This window comes from Pelophylax lessonae (genome assembly GCF_965119305.1).
Source record: "Pelophylax lessonae genome assembly, chromosome: 2".
Classification (NCBI taxonomy): Eukaryota; Metazoa; Chordata; class Amphibia; order Anura; family Ranidae; genus Pelophylax; species Pelophylax lessonae.
In genome coordinates this window covers 426,393,861-426,416,643 of record NC_138769.1, presented here as the reverse complement: position 1 = coordinate 426,416,643, position 22,783 = coordinate 426,393,861, and the positions used below count along the sequence as shown (strand labels likewise).

At 39.3% G+C, this 22,783-nt stretch overlaps 1 protein-coding gene across 2 annotated transcripts in view; it reads right to left on the bottom strand.

Annotated features, from left to right (window-relative positions):
• The window catches only part of KSR1 (kinase suppressor of ras 1), a 276,807-nt gene that overhangs the window by 79,262 nt on the left and 174,762 nt on the right, over positions 1-22,783 (bottom strand). Inside the window, exons 3-7 of one of the 2 annotated variants that reach the window (XM_082245310.1) lie at positions 15,714-15,861; positions 11,868-12,324; positions 6,666-6,767; positions 2,287-2,370; positions 70-131 (exon numbers count right to left, since the gene is read on the bottom strand). In XM_082245310.1, the coding sequence (XP_082101436.1) occupies positions 70-131; positions 2,287-2,370; positions 6,666-6,767; positions 11,868-12,324; positions 15,714-15,861 (853 nt within the window). Of the gene's footprint in view, positions 1-69; positions 132-2,286; positions 2,371-6,665; positions 6,768-11,867; positions 12,325-15,713; positions 15,862-22,783 lie in introns of those variants that run through there. The other variant, XM_082245309.1, reaches the window with a different exon arrangement.

Genomic DNA, 22,783 nt, shown 5'->3' with positions numbered 1-22,783 from the left:
TTAAGTTATTGGTCTTTAAAACAAATGAAGCAGTTAGTATTAAGTAAATTAAAAGAGTGTTTTACTTACAAGGAAGAAATGATATTCTACAAGGAGGGGCTTCTTTTGTACATTTGTTATGGCATTTTAACCTGAAAGTATAAAATTAAATATTTGAAAAATACAGACAAAACTGAATTTCACCCATTTTGGTAAACATGGACAGCAGTGCAAAGAACAGAATTTTCATCATAAATTGCTATAGAACTCTAGCATTCTAAACTACATCATAGTGGGGCACAGGCCTGGCACTCTTTAATGTACCAAAAACAGACCAATGTGACCAGAAAAAATAAACAAACAAGAATTGAAACTGGCATAATAGGAAAATGAATGCTGATTGACCTGCAGTTACAGACACCAGCCTATAATTACATTCATGAAAACAAGCAATTTGCCAGACCTACCTTAAGGACCAAAAAGCTCCAGCAAATGGAGCATTCCATTAATAGATTAATTGTTTGGCAAACCTAATAATGTGAGCAGCAAGGTTAAGGTTTGGGTAGGACGTAAAGGTTTAAAAAAAATAATAAATGCACATTTATTTTACAGGTAAAAAATGTGTATTTATATATTTCTTTCTAAAAAGCCTGCAGAGCATTGCAACCGTAATCAGCAGATCACGGGTGCAATATCCAGCTGCTGCAGACTCTCAGTATAGCGGTGTGCTCATATCTCCGATACAAGCAGACAGTTACCTGAGAGCAGGAAGATAAATGAACTACGAGGATGCTCATCAACATCCTTGCAGTTCACTGAGAACTACAAGCAGTCAGCCGCAATGGCCGACGATACTTGTAGTCTAATTCACAGAAAACTGTGAATGAACAACACGTCCATGTGGGCTGAGCCTCACATTGCTGCTCTGTTTTCAAATTGAGACAGTGGGTGTGGGAAGAAGTTCCCAGGCCCACTATCACAGGGAGGGGGGGGAGAAGGTGCTGATGCTGGAATATGTTACATGTTCCACTCTAAAAAATGGGTGGAATATGTAACATGTTCCAAAGGTGAACCTAACCTTTAAGGCCAAGTTAATTTTTGTGGGTGCGGGAATGCATGCGATTCTTAGCACCCCTAAGTATTGAAAACCATGGAGCAGTTCCTCATGCGCAGAAACACATAGAACCATGCACTTTCCATGTGGCTGCAGTTTCAGTTAAGGTCCAGGGACCTTTTCCTTGCATTTCCCACACTTACGGTAACCTATTCAAACGAATGGGCTGCTGTGCCTGCGCAAACACAGACGCATTGGAAACCGCCTACATGTGAACCTAGCCTTAGTGTTTCACATTGAAAAAAAAAACATCTTCTACAAGAGAACGGACATGTTACCACTGGCAAAGTAGAGTTGTAGACTAAACACAGCTACCAGATACTACCCTGAGCAGTGGACTCCAAGTGCTGTAAGAGTTAATGGCAGCTAGTGCTCCAGTGAAAAGTTGTGCTGCTCACTCACCTTTTTTCTGCCCTCTCAGCCACTCAAAGAACTTTTATTACACTTCCACAATGCATCACGTCCTGTGAACGGTCATTTAACCGCTCCTCCCCCAGCCACAGAATACAATGCATTGTGGGACAACAATAATTAGTAGTAGTTCTGTGAATGACAGGCAAACCATTCTCTGTAGAAGCCGTTGCAATTAACTCTCCCAGCAATAGAAGACAGCTGCTCAGGGCAGTATTCCTCTGCTGTGAGTAGGCAATGAAGGGATTTTTTTTTATCAAAAACCGCAGCCTGACGGTAATGTGTATGGTGTCTGGAGAAAAAAAATCCCCAAAAATAAACTTCAGCTTACATATTTATCACGCATGTAGCAGCAGTAAGAAATAAAAACAAAAAAAAAATTGATTGGACACACATTATTGAGATATTAAACAGCAAACATCTGTCCTATAACATATACATCACAAAAGAAAGTCTGTGTGATTTTCTCATAAGGCCCCGTTCACACTGGGGCGATACGACTTGGGGGGGCGACCTCGGAGCGGCCGCCACGGACTTCATAACATTGAAGTCTATGGCGGTCGCCTCCGGGTCGCCCCAAAGAAGCTCCGGACCCTTTTTCTAAGTCGGAGCGACTTGTGTCGCTCCTATTAGAACGGGTCTGCAGCTTCCCTATGGAAGGCGACCTACGGCGACCAGGTCGCCTCACAGGTCGCCTTAGTGTGAACGGGGACTAATGCCTTTATCTAGAATAAACAACACTTGCATTAAATAAACCACGAGAGTCAATAGGTATAACTCACCTGCAGTGCTTACATTTTACTCCAAACATCATATTTTTTTGACAAACATGACACATTTGAGATAACCAAGATTTTGTAGAAAATCTGTAAAAAAAGAAAAAAAAGTAGCCAATTCCTTAACTTTTAAGTCTGTAGCTATAACAGTAATTATGCAAAATATTACTAAACTGCTTTTAGAGTCTGTGTACGCTTATTCACTCCATTAACACATTGAATTATTCAGGTGTGAGCCTTCAACATACCACCCATCTACAGTTTATCAAGCTTCCAAGCTGCAGTGGAAAGCATAATGAAGGCGTGCAAAGAGCATTAACCCAAAACAGCCAATTCTAATTTTGTTGACATCAGATTAGTCATTGAAACAGACAGATTGTTTGATACGGATTACTGCCCTGTGTTTGTTACTTTATTGAATAAGCCTACAAGGACAAAATACAGAAGAAGTAACAGTGTGCAAAAATCATATCTTTTATAGCTAATATTTCTCTGAACTTTAACGGAAATTTAGAGAACATCTACATTAAGTACCCAACTTCAACATTTGACTCAACCAATCGGTTATTTCAACAAAGTCAAAATGCAGCTCCAAGGCTTCCACTGCTTGTAGATGTCCAGCTTTTTTTGGCTGCCCCTTCAAGGACTCAATCCCCCCCTTCCTTGGGGTCCACCACCTCAGTCCTGTAAAGCACCCTGCCTGAAGCCCCTTGGTCAGAAGACTGCACAGGGTTACGTATCTGCATGGGTTCATCGTCAAAATGTTGCCTTACAGGCATAACTTTGTAAAAGTCGGGCGCCCCCTCCAGTGAGGACTGGGTACCAACCATCTTTGCACGACGGCTACCTGAATGGATCCGGATGACCAATCTCTTAATCCCAACAGGGAACCTTTGGTATTTGTACAGAGAGCTGCACATCAGTGACTATCACCTTTGACACCAGTGTAAAATACTGAGGTTTCCCTAGGGGGGTGAGGTTATATAGAGGAGGACTTCTGGTCTTTGTTTGCCAGTGTGGTCATGATTATTATGCCTGCTTTGTGTCCTCTGATGTACAAAAAAAGCGTTTACACAGTCAGGCCTGCCTGTATAGAGCATTTCACTACAATACAGGATCTGGAAAGGCACACTGATGTCCAAAAGTAAGCCAAGCAGTGCTGCTGACTTCTAGTAGCTTTAGCATAGTGCTTCTATTAGAGCTTGAAAAACATGAGTCTCAGTCAAGTCACTCCTAATGATCAACAGTGATGGGAAGAAATTGTATTTACTTTAAGATTCTGAATGAAGCTGTAGACATCAGTAAGGCCCCGTTCACACCTAAGCGATTTTCTGCTTGTAGATCTAAAACGCTCAACAATCCAAATCCCATTCATTTCATAGGCCCCTGTTCACATATGAGTGTTCTGTCACCTGAAGCTAAACGCCAGTCACTCAAAAAAGTACATTAGCAGATTACAAGCGTTGTGGGCCCATAGACTTCAATAGAAATGCCCGACTTGAGCATTTTGCGATCGTTTGAGGTTTCTGCTCAAACAGCAGCTCCTCATCCCTACTTTCCTCTTCCTTTACTCCGACTTGTGATTTCTATTGGCTAAACGAAAATAGCTGTAAAACACTTGTTATAGGCTTCTAAAACGCTTAAGAAACGCTTGTAACAAGCTACAAAAATGCTTTAAAATAAACACCTGAAAAAATTCAAGAAATTGCTACGCTCAGGTGTGAATGTACAGGACAACTGCTAAAATGTTGCTGTACCGGAAGCCACTAGGATTCTAAATGATAAAAAGAACCGTCTGACTGAATTATGTTCGATCAGATGGATACAAGCCAACATTGTTTCTTTAAATCTGTAATAGCATACATGTCTAAAATAAATTTACATAATAACTAGCTTTAAATTTAGAATGTAGAAAACAAAGATGTAGCTGTAATAGCTGTGTTTACTCTCCTTCGTATCATATATACCGTATTATACTATGCTTCATGAATTACAACAGAATTGCATGTTTGAAAAGTCTACATTTTATATGGCCTGACTTGCACAGAAAAAGCCCTGTTAAGGGCTTACCTAAATACTGTAAATGGAAGCCTGGTGCACTACTTGGCCAGCTCAATACTAGTCTTCCACTGCTCACTTGGTCCTGACAAGGGGTAGATAATGTCAAAGGGGATGAATGAATCAGAGGCAGCTAGTGTATTGACAGACCACCGCAGATGCATACAGCTAATAACACAGGTGGTGCCTTCCATTTCTAAAGAACAGAGAACCAGAATAATGAGACACGCCGATGGCTTAGCAGGACCAGGACTTCCACTGGATTTGTAGCCAGTGGCCATACATGGATCGAAATTTTGCCAGTTCAGCAGGAACCGGACACATTTTAACCCAAGTATGAGCATGCTGGTTATACAGAAGTCGATCTACTGATCAACTTCTGTACAGGCAACCTGTTGGGTTTTTCCTGAACTATTGCCGGGAACACTGATTAATGTTTTGTGACGGCAGGGAAGGCTCCCTATCATCAGAAAACAATAGCACAGCAGGAGTGATTCCACTATCTACTCAATGTGTGGATGCGGGAATCAGAACTTTTTTAAAAATATTTCAATCTTTTTAATAGAGTTTTTCAACAGTACAAAGCATAGGTTTCATAAATGTTGCAGTTACAAAGAGAACAAAGCACATATAATTGAACAAATGTGATCATCTCCCATGAATAGAGAAGGGTGCCTTACGTAGTTGTCAGTAGCAATTTCTTTTTCTATAAAGCGCGCCCTGTAAGCAGGTCAAATAGCACATTAGTAAAAGCACCCATCATATAGCATGTGCAAGGTATAAACTGGATTCTATCAAGGCCTAACAGGGCGATACATATGATAAAAGTGGTATAGGTGCTCCTATCCTTAAAGTGCCCCTAAGGCACCACTGCATACCTAAAGTGGATATAAACCCTTACATATACCCAGTGAAGCAAACAACCTAAGATGATACACAGAGATTGGCCATTTGCCATGTGGTGGTTACAGCACTTTTCATTTTAAGCACTTATTTTATTTTATACACCCCAGACGAAGCTCTTTTTTAGAGTGAAACATGTAAAGTATTTTTCTTAGTGAGTTTGGGTGCACTATCACATTTAGATATAAGGTATTTTGGTTGGTAGGGAGGAGTTTTATTTCCAAGTTGTGCTCATATCTCTCAGTTATCAGTGGCCAGGAGTCAGTGTTTTATTGCAGTCAGGACGCTTTTTAAGTCCAGGAAGAATGGAAGTAATAGATTGAATTTAGGAGTATAGGGTGATTTATATTAGTTTATTAGAACCCCTATGCTTCCTTTTTTTTTTTACTTCCTTTAGTTGTTTACTGCAGTATAGACAGTGCCAGAGGAGTTATAATGACAAATTGAGGTAGAGCGGTATTCTCTTAATTCACCACTTCCTATAAGTAAAAAACACATATCAAACAAATCTACTTTAATAAAGTCCTAAACATTCTTAGGCGTCGTCCCTAGGTTTCCTGGTGCATGGGCAGACGCACTCTGTTAGAGTTGATTACTACCAATAGGAAGGACTTTTTTTTACAAGGGGGCATTGTTGTTATTTATGATACACAGAGATGGGACAAATCTCCCTACATAAGTCTTACTTGTATATCTGCTGTCTTCAGCTTTCTCTATTTTTTAGAAAGTGTAGATTGTGTTACAATCTTTTTTTCCTGTTTCAGCAAGGGGAGGGGAGTCTAGGCAGCCATACGCTGTGTGTGAATCAATCGGAGGAAAGGCACAAATATACAGAGCTGTGCTGTAAATAGACAAGCTCTCCGCTTATCTGTCTCTATGTCCCTTCCTAACACAAATTTTCAGCTGCTTTTATCTAATGTGTTGGAGAACTTGTCAGAGGTTATCATGCTGATAACAGAGGAACAGAGCAGTAGAAAGACATGGGACTTAGGGCTTTGGAGAGAGATAAGTAAACACTACAGATTTATGTGCCAAGGTCAGATTTCATAAATGGGGTTTACATCCACTTTAATGTCCATTAGGATACAGTCAGCTCAAATCCAACAGAAGAGAGGGACGACATTAGACAAAGAGAAAAGAAAGAAAAGAGGGGGGTGATAATGAGGTCCAGATTTTTTTGATTTTATTTTTTTTGTTTATCCAGCTGGTTAAAAAAAAAAAACTAATGTATGGCCAGCTTTAATTAAGGTTTACAAAAGATCTCTTTTCTATGCAAATCTAGCGCTGTGTCATCTTAAAGTCTGCTAAAAAAAAAGGGGGAATTTTCCATTTACTAACACCCTGGACACATTAATACAAACTAATAATCGAAAAGGAACAATGACCTATAATTCATATATTCTACACTCAAACCAAAGCTTTACCTGTGCGTTACTGAAAGGCCTATATCTCGCCGTACCATCTGTGGTGATCCTTGAGGGGCATCTGCAAGAAAGGATATAGACCAAATAGACCAATTACTTACACTGGTAATTTAAAGTGCCTCTTCAGTCATTTTTTCATCTTTCCCATCTATTAAATCCTCTGCCCTTGTTGTTTTAACTTCGGATAGTAAAACATTTTTTTTCTGCCAGTAAATACCTCATACAGCCCACTTCCTCTTTTTTGTCTGGGAATTAACCTAGGCCAGTGATGGCGACCATTGTCACCCCAGAACCACATTTCCCACGATGCTCATGGGCTCTGCAGTGAAGGTGAGCATCATGGAAAATGTAGTTCCAAAAACATCTGGGGTGCCAAGGTTCACCATCACTGGCCTAAGCTAATGACATCATGCGCAGCTCTCTGAGTCATAGGAGGGCCAATGAGAGCTGCAGAGCTGTAGGGGGCTCGATGAGGGCAGAGATAACAGGAGACTGCCAGAGATCCATGAGTATTCATCAAGAGAGGAGAAATGTGCAGGCAAACCGTGGTGTGAATGTATGTGTCTTTATTTATATATATATATATATATATATATATATATATATATATATATATATATATATATATATATGTGTGTGTGTGTGTGTGTGTGTGTGTGTGTGTGTGTGTGTGTGTGTGTGTGTGTGTGTGTGCGTGTGTGTAAATCCAGGAAGTGGTCAACAGCTTCAGCTGCCCACAGTTAAAATGGCTGCAGCCAGACTTGGTGGAAGGAGATTTCTGCAGCATATTTGGCAAGTACAGAATCACAGTACATATAAAATATGCAAAGTGGTTGGAGGGAAGCTTCAAAATGGCAAATATGTTTTTATTACAAATTATGTGAGCAGACTGCAGCTGCTCTTTAACCACTTAACGACCGCCCACCGCAGATTTACTGCGGCAGGCAGCCTCTCCTGGGCAAACCGACGTAGTACTACGTCGCTCGCTCAGGAGACTCTAGGGGGCAAGCGCTCCCCGCTTGTCAGCAGGGGAGCCAGTGCGTGTGACAGGCGGCTCGGATGGCTGCCGGCCACTCGCAATCTCCCGCAGCTGAGAAGGACAAATGGCTGATGTAAACACAGCCGTCTGTCATTCTCCCTGAAGTGATCACAGAGGCTATGTGATCCTGCTATATAGGATCGCATGTCTCTGTGATGACTTCACAAGTCACGCCGCCTGACAGTTTGAATCACGCCCCCTAGGGACACATTTAACCCCTTGATCACCTATACTGTTAACCCTTTCCCTGCCAGTGTCATTTTTACAGTAACAGTGCATATTTTTAGCACTGAATACTGTAGTAATGTCACTCGTACCCCCAAAAGTGTCAAAAATGTCAGTTAGGGGTCCGATCTGTCCGCCGCAATGTTGCAGTCCCACAAAAAAAAAAAAAAAAAAAGCAAAATCGCCGCCATTACTAGTAAAAAAAATTAAATAAATAAAAATGACAAATCTTTCCCCTGGTTAGTAAACGCAATAACTTTTGTGCAAACCAATCAAAATACGGTTATTGCGATTTTTTTTAACAAAAATATGTAGCAAAAAACAAATTGGCCTAAAACGTTAAAAAATTTTGATTTTTACATTTTTTTTGAGAAATTCATATAAAAGAATATGAAAAATAATCTTATTTTTTCAAAATTGCCTTTTTTTTTGTTTATAGCGCAAAAAAAAAAAAAAAAATCGCACAGGTGATCAAATACCACCAAAAGAAAGCTCTGTTTGTGGGAAAAAAAGGACGTTAATTTCCCTTGGGTACAGTGTCGTACGACCTCGCAATTGTCCGTTAAAGTCACGCAGTGCCGAATCGCAAAATAGGGCCTGGTCATTGAGCAGCCAAATCATCCGGGGCTAAAGTGGTTAAATAACAACCCCAGTACTCCGCCATTTCACTGTGATGTTGTACATAGTTGTAAATAAAAATCTCAACACAACAAATGTAAAGTGCATGTGTGTCTTGTGATGCATATCTTGTATACATGGACAGCTATGACTTTTAGGTTGGGTTGCAAGGACGATTAAAACTCATCTAATGGAGCGGTTTTAGACAAGATATAAAGTTTTACATATTCTAACAACAAATATTAGCTGAATAATAGATGGAAATAACAGGTATATACAGGATATATAGAAGTTTTGGCAAAAAAGAGTTTTTTTTTCACTTGCTATTATTCAAACTTAGAAAAAACTAGGACAGTAATCAGTTTGTATAAACGCAATGGCCCTCTCTAGACAAAATCTGTGAAAGTTACATTTTGTAAATGTCATGAAACAATGAATTAAACTCAAATTTAATTTAATGCCAGATAGCAAATGTTTCATAATACTGCATTTGATATTACTGGAGTACTACTACTGTACTATTGGTGTTGGAATAATATGGTTTATAGTACCCAGTGAATAGTCGGAGGTATGGATATGCAGCCCTAAAGGATACTGTAATATACTGTATATCAATACCTCTGACTATTTACCGGGTACTATAAAGAGTATTATTTCAATCTTCTTTGGTTTCTGTTACAAGTGATACAATAGTTAAGATTTAGATTTATTTTTTTGATTTTTTTACAATTACAATATATAACTAGTCTGAATAAAGACAGCAGGTTGTCATGTTTAGAATCATTTCCATGGTTCAAGCATTTGTAATGTTGTAAGCAATCAAATTACAACACTAATGGCTCCTAATCCTGATCCCTTACCTGGGATCAATTTAGCATTGGTAAGTGCAGATAAGGTGAAACATAGGCATGCACAGAAGATTGAAAAACAGAAAATATATAATTATACACACACGCACACACACAGTGTATATAGATACACACACACTATTTATATATATACATGCTGAATGTCATTTCACGTCATCCATATATGTAGAGTTTGATGGCTTACCAAACCTGCAAAACACAAAAAAAAATAAAAACGTTTTAAAAGATTTTAGGATACAGACAAGCATACATTATTTCAAAACCTAACATAAAATAGTCTACAAATCTTTTAATACACTGTTGTGAAGCACTGGTCAATTTGTCCCTCAAAATTCCTGACGGTATACGAGAAGTATGCCAAAAGGACATTGCGTGGCCACTCCTAATCTATTAAGGACCCCTGCCCTAACATAATGACATATCTGTAGCAAGAACCAGGTAGTGCTACTTTTTGCATTATCGTTGATATCTACATTGAGCCAGGCAACGCACTGACACCTTTGCCGCCATTGTGCGATGTGCTGGGTGTTCAGTGTGACCCTGTGCCTTTAAGAAGGGGTGTGCTCCCTCTAGTCACCTGTCCTCATCTATCCCATTAAATGCATGTGCTCTCATTGTAGAGACTCTTTAAATTGTAGAGTTAGGTACTGCAGATTACAGGGTGCCTTGCCGTGGCCTGCAGCTTACGCATGTATTTGCAAATGTGTGCAACCAAACCCCTGTTTTTAACGCATACTGTTAGACAGGTCAATTCGGTTGGTCGCTGGCTGGTTGGTAAGTTGTGACTTGAAATCTCTTCATTTTTTTTTTAAGTGCTGGCAAACATGCTGGTTTTTAACTTTAGAAAAAGGGATAAGATCCTATGATACTGGGTGTTAACTAGAATTTTTACCCGGATTCAAAAATAAAGAGAAACAAAATGTGAAAGATCCCTCAGAGCATGTAGCACACTGCTATGATTACTATTCCTTCTGAAATTTGTGAAATTTAAATAGTAGATGGTCAGGAAAGATTACAGCACACACCTGGTAAATGCTCTCAGACAAGCTAAAAATCTGTAAAGGTTTCAAATGTGCTTCATATCCATTTGGTCTTTTTATGTTTACCTTCTGATATGTTAGCATGGATCTTGCCAGGAGGAAATATCAAGCATGGTTGAAATATTTTTAAAGGGGCTGTAGAGAAGATAAACTGATTTGTAAAGTGGGTTGTAATAGCAATGATCTCTTGCAGCGAGGTTGATTTACTAAAGGCAAGTAGACTGCACACGCTGAAAGGGTCTCCAAATAATCCCCAGTCTCTAAAGGTCTCCTATGTTTGCAGTCTTTGAAAATCACTTTTAGCTTACCCATAGTCCAAGGCTAGCCATACATGTTCAATATTCTTGTACAATTTTCTGTTAGATTTACCACAGCAAGTCCAATCTTCCAGGTGTGTCTGTCTGCATGTCCTCCATTGTGAGTTCGATTTCCTCCCACCAACCCTCATCACTACAGGATAAAGAAGTGATGCGTAGTCAGTTGGAGATGCTAACCAACACTTGCAGAAGTCGGAAAGCAGCAGCACCTGTAGTTCTGCAGGGCAGTAAAGATTGGACTTGCTGTGCCCTGGAATGGTAAGTTAAAGTGGAACTTTTATTGGAAATTAAATCCTGCTCAAAGGCTTTAGGCTGCCCCCTTTTGCAGATATAGCAATGTAAAGCATCACAAATAAGTGTCTACAATGTTTAAAATCCAGTAATATACTGTTTGACCCTGCTCTGCACATGCTCAGCTGCTCTCTATTTTTAGGCACTGCTGAGTTTGTAGAGGCCGATCTGCTGACAGCCTTAAATTGTCCCATCCTTTACAGCCAAGGAAGCGGCTTCTGCTTGATTTGTAACTTCCATGGTGTGGCACATATGATTAGTAATAACACCAACCATTTTATGGCATACCAGGAATGTAACTGATTTTTTAAGCCATTAAATCGATTTTCTTTTTAACAGTATGTAAATCGATGGGTTTAATTCTGATTTACGATTCTGTTCAGGGGCTTTGGGCTTCAGCAAAATGGCAGCCTCCAGCAAGAAGAAACCGGAGTAATGCTGGAGGCAATTTACAGCAGACACTAATGTTGGTAGCATAAATATTAATGTGAAAAGTATGTTCCTTGCTAAAGAACATTATTTTTTATTAAGTTGTTTAGGGGTAAAGTTCTGCTTTAATAACTTATTTTAAAGGGTTTGCTAGCCTATTTTTTTCATGCTAGCAACAGGTTCACTTTAACTCTTGTGTATGCAGATCTCTCTTCTGCTATATGGTCTTGTTTTTGTGTAGGTTTTGTTTGAAATGTGTGATTTTCTTTATTACCTGATGGACAGAGCCACAAAAAAAAAATGTTCAACATTTTAACAATAGTCTGATCAAATCTACAAAATATCTAAACTCAGAAATAATCATTTATACCTACTTTAAAGGAGGAACTTCATCTATTCTGTTTCCAAGCTGGGATTCATGTGATTTGCTCCTTTTAAGTGTTGAAAAATTAGGCAGCAGCTGCTGAAAGACTTTGCGGCTAGGTGGAGGTGGTGTCCGAGGAGGCTTTAACTTCATTTGCCTCTTTGACATAGGTGTGGTGGGTGGAGTTATTGTAATTCCATGAGGAGTCCTCAATGTTAGCCTATTGCTTGGTGTTGAAGGAGGAAAGGGATCCTGGAAGCTCTCAGGACAAATATAAGATCCATGGGGTTCAGAAATAGGGATGGCAGACACAGATATTGAGCGAGGTTGATGGCTGTTGGCCTTTGGAAATGGAGTGTTTAAAATCCAAACTGCCCCCACCGGGGACGAGAGGTCAGAAGGAAGTTGGGAAGAACTTTCCTTGCGGTTTTCATGAGGATTCCATAATGTTTCCTTCATATCACCACCTAAACGAATATAAAATGACAGATAAATTATTTCACAAATGCTATTAGAGTAAATAAATCAAAACAGCGTGTATAACAGAGTTACAATTCAGAAAAGAGCCTGCTCATCAGTATAGTTGGGATTTGATCTAAAGATACCCTCCCTAGATCTACATTCATGTGAAAATATGAGTACATCCTATGAAAATTGTTGACTTTTTCAACATATTTGAACTGGCAAACAATAGATCTATGCTATCGATAAAGGTGATATACTTGAATAAAACACATATAATTGACCTGGTGTATTCAATATTTAAATGAACAAAAATTCATACATTGCAGAGTGCATGAGCATCATGGGAAATGTAGTTCCAAAACATCTGGGGTGCCAAGGTTCACCATCACTGGCCTACAGCAAATGGATCATTGAAATGACAGCAAAAGATTTTTTTTTTCTCTAAACACATCTGTTCAGTTTTAGAAACAAGATCTTAATTGCATACTGAGTTTTCTTCTGTGAGCTGTGAGTCCTTTAAATAGGTTATGTTTCAACTATCTTAGGAAATCACATACTTGATTTGATGGAGTCCACTGGTTTGCTATTCAAGTGCCACATGATCGTAAAATAAATACATCTGCTTCGGGAACGTCACAGTTCATTAGAGAGCATACTTAAGGAAACAGCATCTAAAAGACTAAGAAGTTCTGAAAACAAGTCCAGGGTAAAGTTGTACAGAAATATTCCACACTTTGGATATTCTCCATAGTATTTTAAAATTCAATCCGTATTGATTTAGGTTTAGACACTGCCTGATGAAGGAGCACGGATGCTCCGAACGCGTGCAACCCCTGTCTTCTCCCTACCTGATGTGACGTCTGACAGACCGGAAGCAGGAAGTCAGAGCCTCGCTGAGAGTCCTCCACCGCCGCCCAACCCACGGACAAGCTGTCATTCAACAGTTTTCCCACAGATACATCGGCACCATGCTACCAGTATTCGCTGCACAAGACCAAGGAGAAGAAGATGGATGACCCTACTATACCCATCATACTTGTTCACCCTTACCTCAGAGTAAGTTGCTATGTTTATCATCTATTAATAAATCTTATGCTACACTAAGCTGGCGCCACTCTCTCCTGCTTTATATTCCTCAGAGCCCCTCCATGCTCCAGCTGGCAGCCGCCGAACGTGGCCCCCCCTACCACCAATTGGAATCCTCTCTCTACTGGTTTTTCCCCTGAAACCCCCCCCCCCCCCATTTTACACCACCCACCGATACCAGAGAGCACCGTGACATTACTCGTATTAATACTGGGAAACGGACTATCGGCACCCGGTCAGGTGTGTCCTCACAAGATGTTTAACCCCCTGGCTGCCCCAGTCCAGGATGGGGCCTGTCGTGGCCGACCCAGCGTGAAGCTCTGGTCTGTGCGCGGCCAGACTGGGGTGACCACTGGATTTTTAAAAAATATTTAGCTTGTCGCCCAGTCCGGCAGTTGATTGTGGATTCTCACAGGAAAAATAGAAAAAATCTAATTAGAAAATGAACAAATTGCCTGGACCAAGATCCCAGCAAGGAACTGCCTAGTGTCCTACTCCTGTAGGGGGTAGTATAACCCAATGGTTAAGAAGATCAGGAGCTGTGTCCGCCAATGAATAAAAGAGAAATGTATGGTACCTTAAAACTTAATATTTTATATGTGTGTCTGGGTTTTATAAATGTGTTCATTAATTTAGGCCTTTACTGGTGTTATTTTTACATTGAGGGTGATCCTGGCATTCCCCCTTCTATCCTAATTAAATCTGTGCTAGCATGATCAGTTTACATGCTGTGCAAACTGCTTGGTGTAACAGAATCCTGTACCCTTCTGTAGTCCGCTTGGCTGCCAGACCCCCCCCCCCCTCCCACAGCTCTGCCATTGACAAAGGTTTCTGTCAAACACGTCAGCAAGACTGGGCAAGGCCAAACTGACTATAGGAGATAAAGGTACATTGCGCACAGGCACAATGTCCTGTAACTTCAAGCAGGGAGGAGTTTATATTTTAGAATATTAATAAATGGCCAAATTGGGATAAAAAATATAAATATATCCGTATGCTAAGGCATCATAAATAAATAGATAAGGCACTTTAAATTAGGACTTGGCAGAATAGGTGTTATTTGTGTCCTTTATAAAAAGGCTGCTGTGTATGAACGGAGACCGGCAGTTTTTTAACTATCTATCTATTAGATGGCACTAAAATGCGGCCACTTTAATATTATTATGGAAAATGCATGAGAGGAAGTGACAAACTGGAAGGGGAGGGCATAGACACCATCTTTATCTTATATATTATGGAAAATGCAACTTAACATGAGCAGAAGGGAGAAACCAGAAGGGGAGGGCATAGACACCATCTTTATCTATAAATAGTGGATATTTTCTAAAACAGACACCATTTTAAACCCATGTACACCATTCATCGACTCACTAAAACACTTTTTAAATTATTTTTGGCACCTCTGATGAAGCGCTTTCCTGGAGCTTTTTTTTTTTTTTTGTGTTGGATGGTTTATTGCGCGATTCTCATATTGTAAGTGGGCTCCGCTGATTTCGTAGGGATGAAAACTGCAACTTCGCAAAAGCCTGGGACAGTTGGAATGCTAGGCTTTAGGGAGACTAGACAAGCCCTTTCGTAGTCACTGTATCCACATTTAAGAGCTGAAGCCTTCCATTTAGTAAAACTGGGGCACAATTGTTTAGCCCCTGTATGTCTAATATTGTAAATTCAGCCCAGAGGACATTATGTGCAGATATATACCTATCATGACCATTGGATAAAGAGTCCTTTACCTAGATACAAGAAATCTTGGGATGATGAGAGTTTTTTGGGGTCTCAGTGCCCCCTTGTGAGTAAGAGCATGTATAGAGTTGGTACATTTTTGATTCTAAATCTCTTTTGCTTCAGCTTCTAATGTACACTGTGAGAAATTGGCACTATGCAATGAAATCAGAATTAGTAATTTCAGTACAAGAAAGGAGCCTGTGAACTGGGTAAGACTGGAGTTCAGCTTTAACACATTGGCTTATTTAGTCGACAAAGACCAATATCCAAATGCAACCATCAGATCTCTTCATTTATTGATCTAAATATATGGGAATCTAATTAGGTTCCTGCCCTCAGAGCACCGTCTGCGTTCTTTACACGGTCTTTGGGGCCCTGCTATTAGTCACCACACATATATTTTGTATATCCGGATTTCAAGCAAAAAATTAGTAATAGTGTGTGTTGTGCCTTTAGTCATAAAATTTTATGTTGGTACTAGATAGCATAATTTCATTTAGTTATTGACATGACACCCAATTTTTGGCAATCACAATATACGCTATTTTACAAATGGACAAAAAAGTGTAAAATGCTTTACCTGACCAGGCTAGTTTCTTTAAACAGGTAAGAGCTCCATTCAACCTAGAACACTCTTCTGTGTTGGCTCCATATCTCTTCATTGTCTCTTTCACTTTTAACTCATTCATCTCCAGTAAGGCATCTAGTGTTAAATCTTCAGGTATTTTCTGCAAAATAATAAAAATAAAATGTAAAAAAAAAAAAACAAGACACAAAAACATATGATGTATGCTCTTCAGAATCTATTGTCACACATTCCAATAGTTAGGACTTTAGTCTTTGACTGTCATCAAACAAAATGCTAACAATGAACCTCTCTTATTTGCTCCCCTTTGGTCTGGTTAATCTACCCTTAAGAGGGTATATTTTTTATATCTGTTTAGAGAAATGCAAAAAAATCTGCTAATCCAGCCATAAATCTTGTAAGCGGATGAGAGTGCAGCAAAGTTAGAGAGCACGGGTACTTATTTATCTTTGTTCCTTACGCATGTATTTGCAAATGTATGCAGACTAAACCCCTGTTTTTAATGAATACTGTTAGACAGGAAAATTTGGTTGGTTAGCAGGCTGGTCGGTAAGTTGAGCTGGGAATTTTTCTGGTTTTCTTTCGCACGTGTTGCCCCTCTGTGTGTTCCTTGCTGCAAAGGCCATTTATAGGTGAAGGCAGTGGAGGTAGAGGTGTACTAGGGGAGGCATCGGAGGTAGAGGTATGGGGAGAGGTAAGGGGAATGTGATATGTAGGAGGGACAGAGGACACTAATGTAAGAAGAACATTGTTGCACCCCACCACCACTACAACCCCCAGGAGAGGAAGAGAGCACCTGAATCAGATGAACTGTGCACTGTAAGTCAATATTCTTTTTGTAAAAGGGGGGGAAAGATCGGCGCTTAGGATAAATAATATAAAGTGTAGAAAGTTGGCAACAGCCTACCTCTTAACTGTTAACAAAGGTATAAATGAAAGGATTATTGAGGAGGTAAATGGTGCTGCCAAATATGGATGAAAGAGTACAAATAGAAAGTTGTGTAAGTGTGGTCACACTAAGATTTACTAGCAAGTAAAGGATTAATAAATGGCTAAATGGTTAATATGTAATCAAGAAAATGAACACCAAATAAATGCTTGTACTTGATATACTGGGTGATACACAAATAAGTGACCAGTGGTGTTTAAAGAAGGAAAGAGGCGGTCCTTCTGCAAGGTTTCAAGTGCATATATATATATATATATATGTATATATATATATATATATATATATATATATATATATATATATAAAAAAGGTGACGTAGTGGCTCAGTGATATAAATCATTCAATACATAGAAATGTCCATTGTAATAAAAAAAAGTGCAGATAACATTCAGAATTCGAAATAAAGTGCTGAATTTACTGAGCATGAATAAACTCAACAATGAGTAAGCCCCAAAGGGGCAGATGAAAGTGGATACTAATTAGTATCCAAAATAATAAAGAAATAAGGTGCTAATAGAGAAGGTAATTAATAGTGCAAAGTGATGCGATTCCAAATCGCATAAGCATAAAAAGCCATTTATTTAGCCTTTACTTGCTGATAAATCTTAGCTGGTGGTATTTTTCACTGCTGTATTATGTACTGCTGGGATTTGTAGTCCTCTATAGTTGGTGCTATTCTGCATTGTTGTATGTATTGCTCGGATATGTAGTGCTTGTGGTATTCTGTATTGCTCCTTTCTTGTTCTCCGCAGAGATGTGACACCTCATCTTATTCAACAAGTTCAACTGGCCTTTCTCTTTAGTTTTGAGGCCTTTACAGGTTTTTGAAAGCACATAAAAGAAACATGAAACAGAGCAAATTAAACTATTTAATTAAAGCAAAAGCTCAACCTACTATTGTGGAGTCACAATCAAACCCTATAGAAAAAGACAATGAATCAAGAGCAAATCCAATGAATCAAGAGCTAGTTGTAGTTTGCCTCACAACTCAACTGCCTTAACACCTAAGGGGAAAAATGATGGTGATGTTGACAAGACCTCTAAAAAACTCCCTTTTAATACGCATTGGCTGGAACAATTTTCATGGCTTATTTTCTCAGAGGATACGGATACAGTTACGTGTAAAGTTTGCAGTGGGTTCCCCCAAAGTTCTGATGCAAAATAGAAAGACGGGATAAAGGCTCCATTTAAAAGGAAAACCTTTGTATGGCACGAGAAAAGTAATAAGCAGAAGGAGAATATTGATAAAGTAAAGGCTAAAGACGACCCTGAATAGAGACCTATAGCTGTGTGTGTCAGAAGAATGGACGCTGCAATGTTTCAGCACAAAACACATTTAATATCGCTTATTATGTAGCAAAAAATAAAAAGCCATTTCGAGATTTCCCTGATTTATTAATGTTAGCTGCTAAACATGATGTGCCAGTTTTGTATAAGTATGGAAATGCTGTGCAATACAAACAATTAATTAATTTCATTGCAAAACCAATCAGAGAAAGTCTTGTTGCAAACATTAAAAAGTCAACTTTTATTGGTATCATGATCGAAGGATATACTGATCGAACTTCCACTGAACATGCAAACATTTATGTCCGTTATGTTTCAGAAGGAGAAATAAAAGATTTTTTTGGGTACTTTTGCTCTAGAAAGAGCTACAGCTCAACGTTATTTCAAAGGATTGACTGCCATTTTGGATAGTCTGCATCTTCTTGGGTTGAAGGTATCCGAACGGATGGGGCTGCAATGATGCTTGGCCACAAGTCTGGTTTGGAAGTCCAGATGAAAAACATCTGCCCACAGATTATCAGTATACATTGCTCATTGCTTGTAGCTTGCGGTCTTGGATGTTTGCAAGGAAGTACCATACCTACAAACATTGGATGATGTGGTGCGGCTTCTTTTTAAATATCAACATGGGTCTGCCAAACGCCTACACCTATTGAAATAGATTGCAAAATCTTAAAGTGAGGAAATCTTTAAACAAAGATATACACACAGTGCGCTGGTTATGCAGCAAACTTGATGCTTTGCTTGCTTTTCTTCAAAACTGGAAAACAGTGGTGAGGCATTTTTAAGCAGATATCAACTGAAGGATCAATTGATTCTGCTGAGGTTAAAGGTATCCTGAAATACCTAAAACTGGTGAAGTTTGTGAAACTTTTGTATCTCCTACCGGATTTTTATGGCAAGCTGAAAGCATTATCAGGTCTTCAAAACAAAGAACTTATGATGATATGTTATGTAAAAACCAAACTAGAACATGCAGTTAAAATTCTCCAGGATCTTTGTAAAGGGAAAGGTAAAAAGGAACTTGAATTTCTAGATAAGTTTACAGGTGATGGAACACTTTATGGGCCACAGCTGACCAATCTTGAAGCCGGTGAAAGAGAATTTCAGTCTTTACGCCAAACTGAATTGGCTAAAGCTGAAAGATATTTAAATTTGAGGATTTCTTCAGATTTTGTGCAATCTTTTAATACGGGGATTCCCAAACTATGGCCCTGCAGCTGTTGCAGATCTACACATCCCATGAGGCATTAAGCTCTAACATTCACATACATGATGAGGCATGATGGGAATTGTAGTTCCTGAACAACTGCAGGGCCGTAGTTTGGGAATCCCTGTTTTAATATATTTGACAGCCTGTCCTGGCCAGACAAAGCACACATGTTCAACTTTGGATTGACTGAGTTGCAAAGCATTGCAAAGCATGTTAAGTTTGAGGACAATGTTGACCTTTTAGAAGCAGAGTGGGCTGACATGAAACTCTCCATTCAAAATGGGACTTCCTTTCAATGAGACTTTGAAGAGCATGAACCAGCAGAAAGAGATTCCCTACAATACTCCCTCTGGTCAACTTCTGTGCTGTACTGCACCCAACAACAGCATCGTGTGAACGTGGCTTTAGCTACCAAAACAGAATAAAGACTGTGCATCGTTCATCACTGGCGTTCGAGACTTTGGACGACCTTGCTCCTTCTGTACAACGCATAACATAGCAAATCTGTCTGAAATTGGCTTCCTGTTCTTATGCCATATTGTTTGGCATGAAAGGAAGCCCTGCTTTATTTGCCCTAATGCCACTCTTTTACTCAGGGAAAGCACTCCTTTTCCTATTAGGTTTATATTAATATTGTTAAAGAAGTTAATATTTATTTTTGTAACTTGATTCTAAATAAAACATTTAACAATGTAATTCTATGAAATCATTTACGAGGGCGTGTTTAGGGGCAGGGCAGAGTAGGGTTTGGGTGGGGCAGCAGGGAGCGAGTAATTCTTAAGGCCTGGCTAGTAACTCAGGACTTTCAATTTTGAGCCGTGTGTATATATATATATATATATATATTTTTTTTTTTTTTTTTTTATTTGCCCTCCACAAATGTATATATACTTATTTTTCATAAAACAAGGTGAAACGCATCAGAAAAGGCCTGCATCTGGAGGGACATGGTATGGTCCAACCCCTGTCCAGTTATTTCAAATCAAAACATTCTTGATACAGAGGTTGACAGGAACCAGACAGTCTATGCAGGATTGTAAACTATAGCAGAAGTTTCAACTGTTCTAGAAACTATTGTGCTTTCTTGAAGTTTTTAACCACTTCCAGCCCAAAGGCCATCATATGACGTCCTGGACTTTGAGTGGAGATATCTGAAGCTATGCCTGATAGTCAGCTACAGACATCATTCAGATATAATTATTTTCGGCCGGTGATTCCCTGCACTGTTAAAACAATCACAGCTGCTGTTCAGGACGCTCCCTTCCGCTGCCCTCCGATGCTTCTGCCCTAGACCAGATGGTCCCCGGTAGTCTCCATGACTTTGGTGGCCCTTGTGCGACATTATGATGTCACGTCCGGCCTGGCAGATGTGTACTCAGGTGAAAAGGCTGAGATCGCTTTTTTTTTTTTTTTTAACTCAGTCTTTCCAGCCTAGAGGAGAGATGTGGGGTCTTATAGACCCCACGTCTCTCTGTAAAAAGGACCTGTCATTCCCTATTCCTATTACAAGGGATGTTTACATTCCCTGTAATAGGAGTAAAAGCGATTAAAAAAAAAAAAAAAAAATTCAAAAAGGGAAATTTGGGTTTTCTTTTTTTTTTTTTAATACATGAAACTTTTTTTTTTTTTTCAAATAAAAGCACTTTTGAAAAATTGCTGCGCAAATACCGTGTGACATAAAAAGTTGCAACAACCACCATTTTATTCCCTAGGGTCTCTGCTAAAAAACATATATAATGTTGTTTGGGGGTTCTTAGTAATTTTCTAGCAAAATAATTATTATTTGTACATGTAGGAGAAGAGTGCCAGAATAGGCTCGGTATGGAAGTGGTTAAGCATATCAATTAACAGTGAGCTTCATGATGTTTTGGTGTTTCTGGCTGCCAGATACTGATCTTTACACTCAAAAACACCAAAACAACGGTCTACTTTTCAATAGACATGAAAAATACATAGAGAAGCTGTATTTAACATGAATCCATAAACCCGTAATTGGGGGTATATTTCCTGTGTAGAGTATGGCACGTTTCCATTCCTAGAAGACTACACAAAACACTGGTATGAGGCTACCAGCTGTATACGTGTGTGTGTGTGTGTGTGTGTGTGTGTGTGTGTGTGTGTGTAGTGCTTTCACACTAAAGAGCCATTTGATAATGCTGGAATAGATTGAAAGATAATCTTTTTTTTTTACTATACTTTTAGATGGAAGAACTACTGAGGAGTATTATCTCCTTTGCACAGATACAGAGAAGAATAAATAGAAATGCACAGGAACAAATGAAGGAGTCAGGTTTTCACAGACAGGCGCGTGTGTGCTGTGGGTGGAAGGCTGCTCCCTTCTGCCCATCATACTTGTTTACAATGCCTGGCTATTTTTGCCTAGGAGAACTACTAGACAGCAGCTGTGCAACTCCTCCGACTTGTTTGCATGTTGCTCGACCCCAGCATTGGCCTTAATTATGTTCTACCAGGAATTTCCAAATTTCTTAACAGCAGAAGTGCCAGGAACTGCATACATCAGCTATAAATGGTGATTTATGAAGCTAAAAGGAAATGTGTTCATACAATAAGGATATTTATACTAATATTATGATTATTACTACTATAATGAATAATTTGTGAAATGTATTATTATTATGGTCAATGGGGAGTTTTCTGAAACTTACCTGCATCTGCTAGTGACAGGTAATTTTCTATCCTGCTCATTTGAGCAGATAAATGAGAATTTTTTCCCCTTTACCTATTGAACTTGATGTAAAGGAAAGAAAAAATACATTAATTTAAGAATACTCCTCTTTATCCTTTGCTTTATTAACATGTGGTTTATTCAACTCAAGGTTTCCAAAGCTCGCCAGTGCGTTTAATTGGAATCAATGAATCTCCGAGAAATAACATTTTAACTGCAACACTGGAGTCCCGGTGAACCTGATTTAGAACAGCAGATCACTATTTTATTTTAATCCTGAACAATGCACACTGGTGCAGATTTACAAATACCAGATCAAGAGAAACAAGATTTAAGCATTCTAGCTGTAACCTACAACCTCTATGTTAAGGAGTGCTATAGGTTAATACGGACAACAATGCTAATTCTTATTGTTCTATTTTTTATAAATCAGTCCCTATAATAAAACTCGTTAAAAAGAGGAGTTCAGGTTTCATAAAAAAATAAAATTATACTCACCTAGTTGGATGCAGCTTCAGTCTACTGCTAAATTTGTCCCCCGCTGCTTCGAAGACTGAGAACTGAATGATCAAAGGCCACGGATTGCTTAGTTCTCAGTCTTCAGTGAGCAAAGAGCCAGTGATCGCCAGTAACCAGCTCTCTGCTTTGCCCCTCCAGTGCTCACTGGAGCGCTGGGCTCTGAAGGGGGTGGGAGATGATGGCACAGTCTCCCACAGCAGCTTGCCTGAAGACTGAGCCAGCTGCCAGTCCAGGCATCTGGGTGGATTCCAACTTTAAATTTGGGATCTTACCCGAGTCTGGACTAGCTGAGCGACATCAGCTTACAGCGGGTTTTAGCCATCTGTTGGCGGAAAATGGGTCAGAGGAGTGAACTTCGTTCTACAGGAGAAGAAGTATCACCAAAATAGCTTTGACCATACTTCTCCATA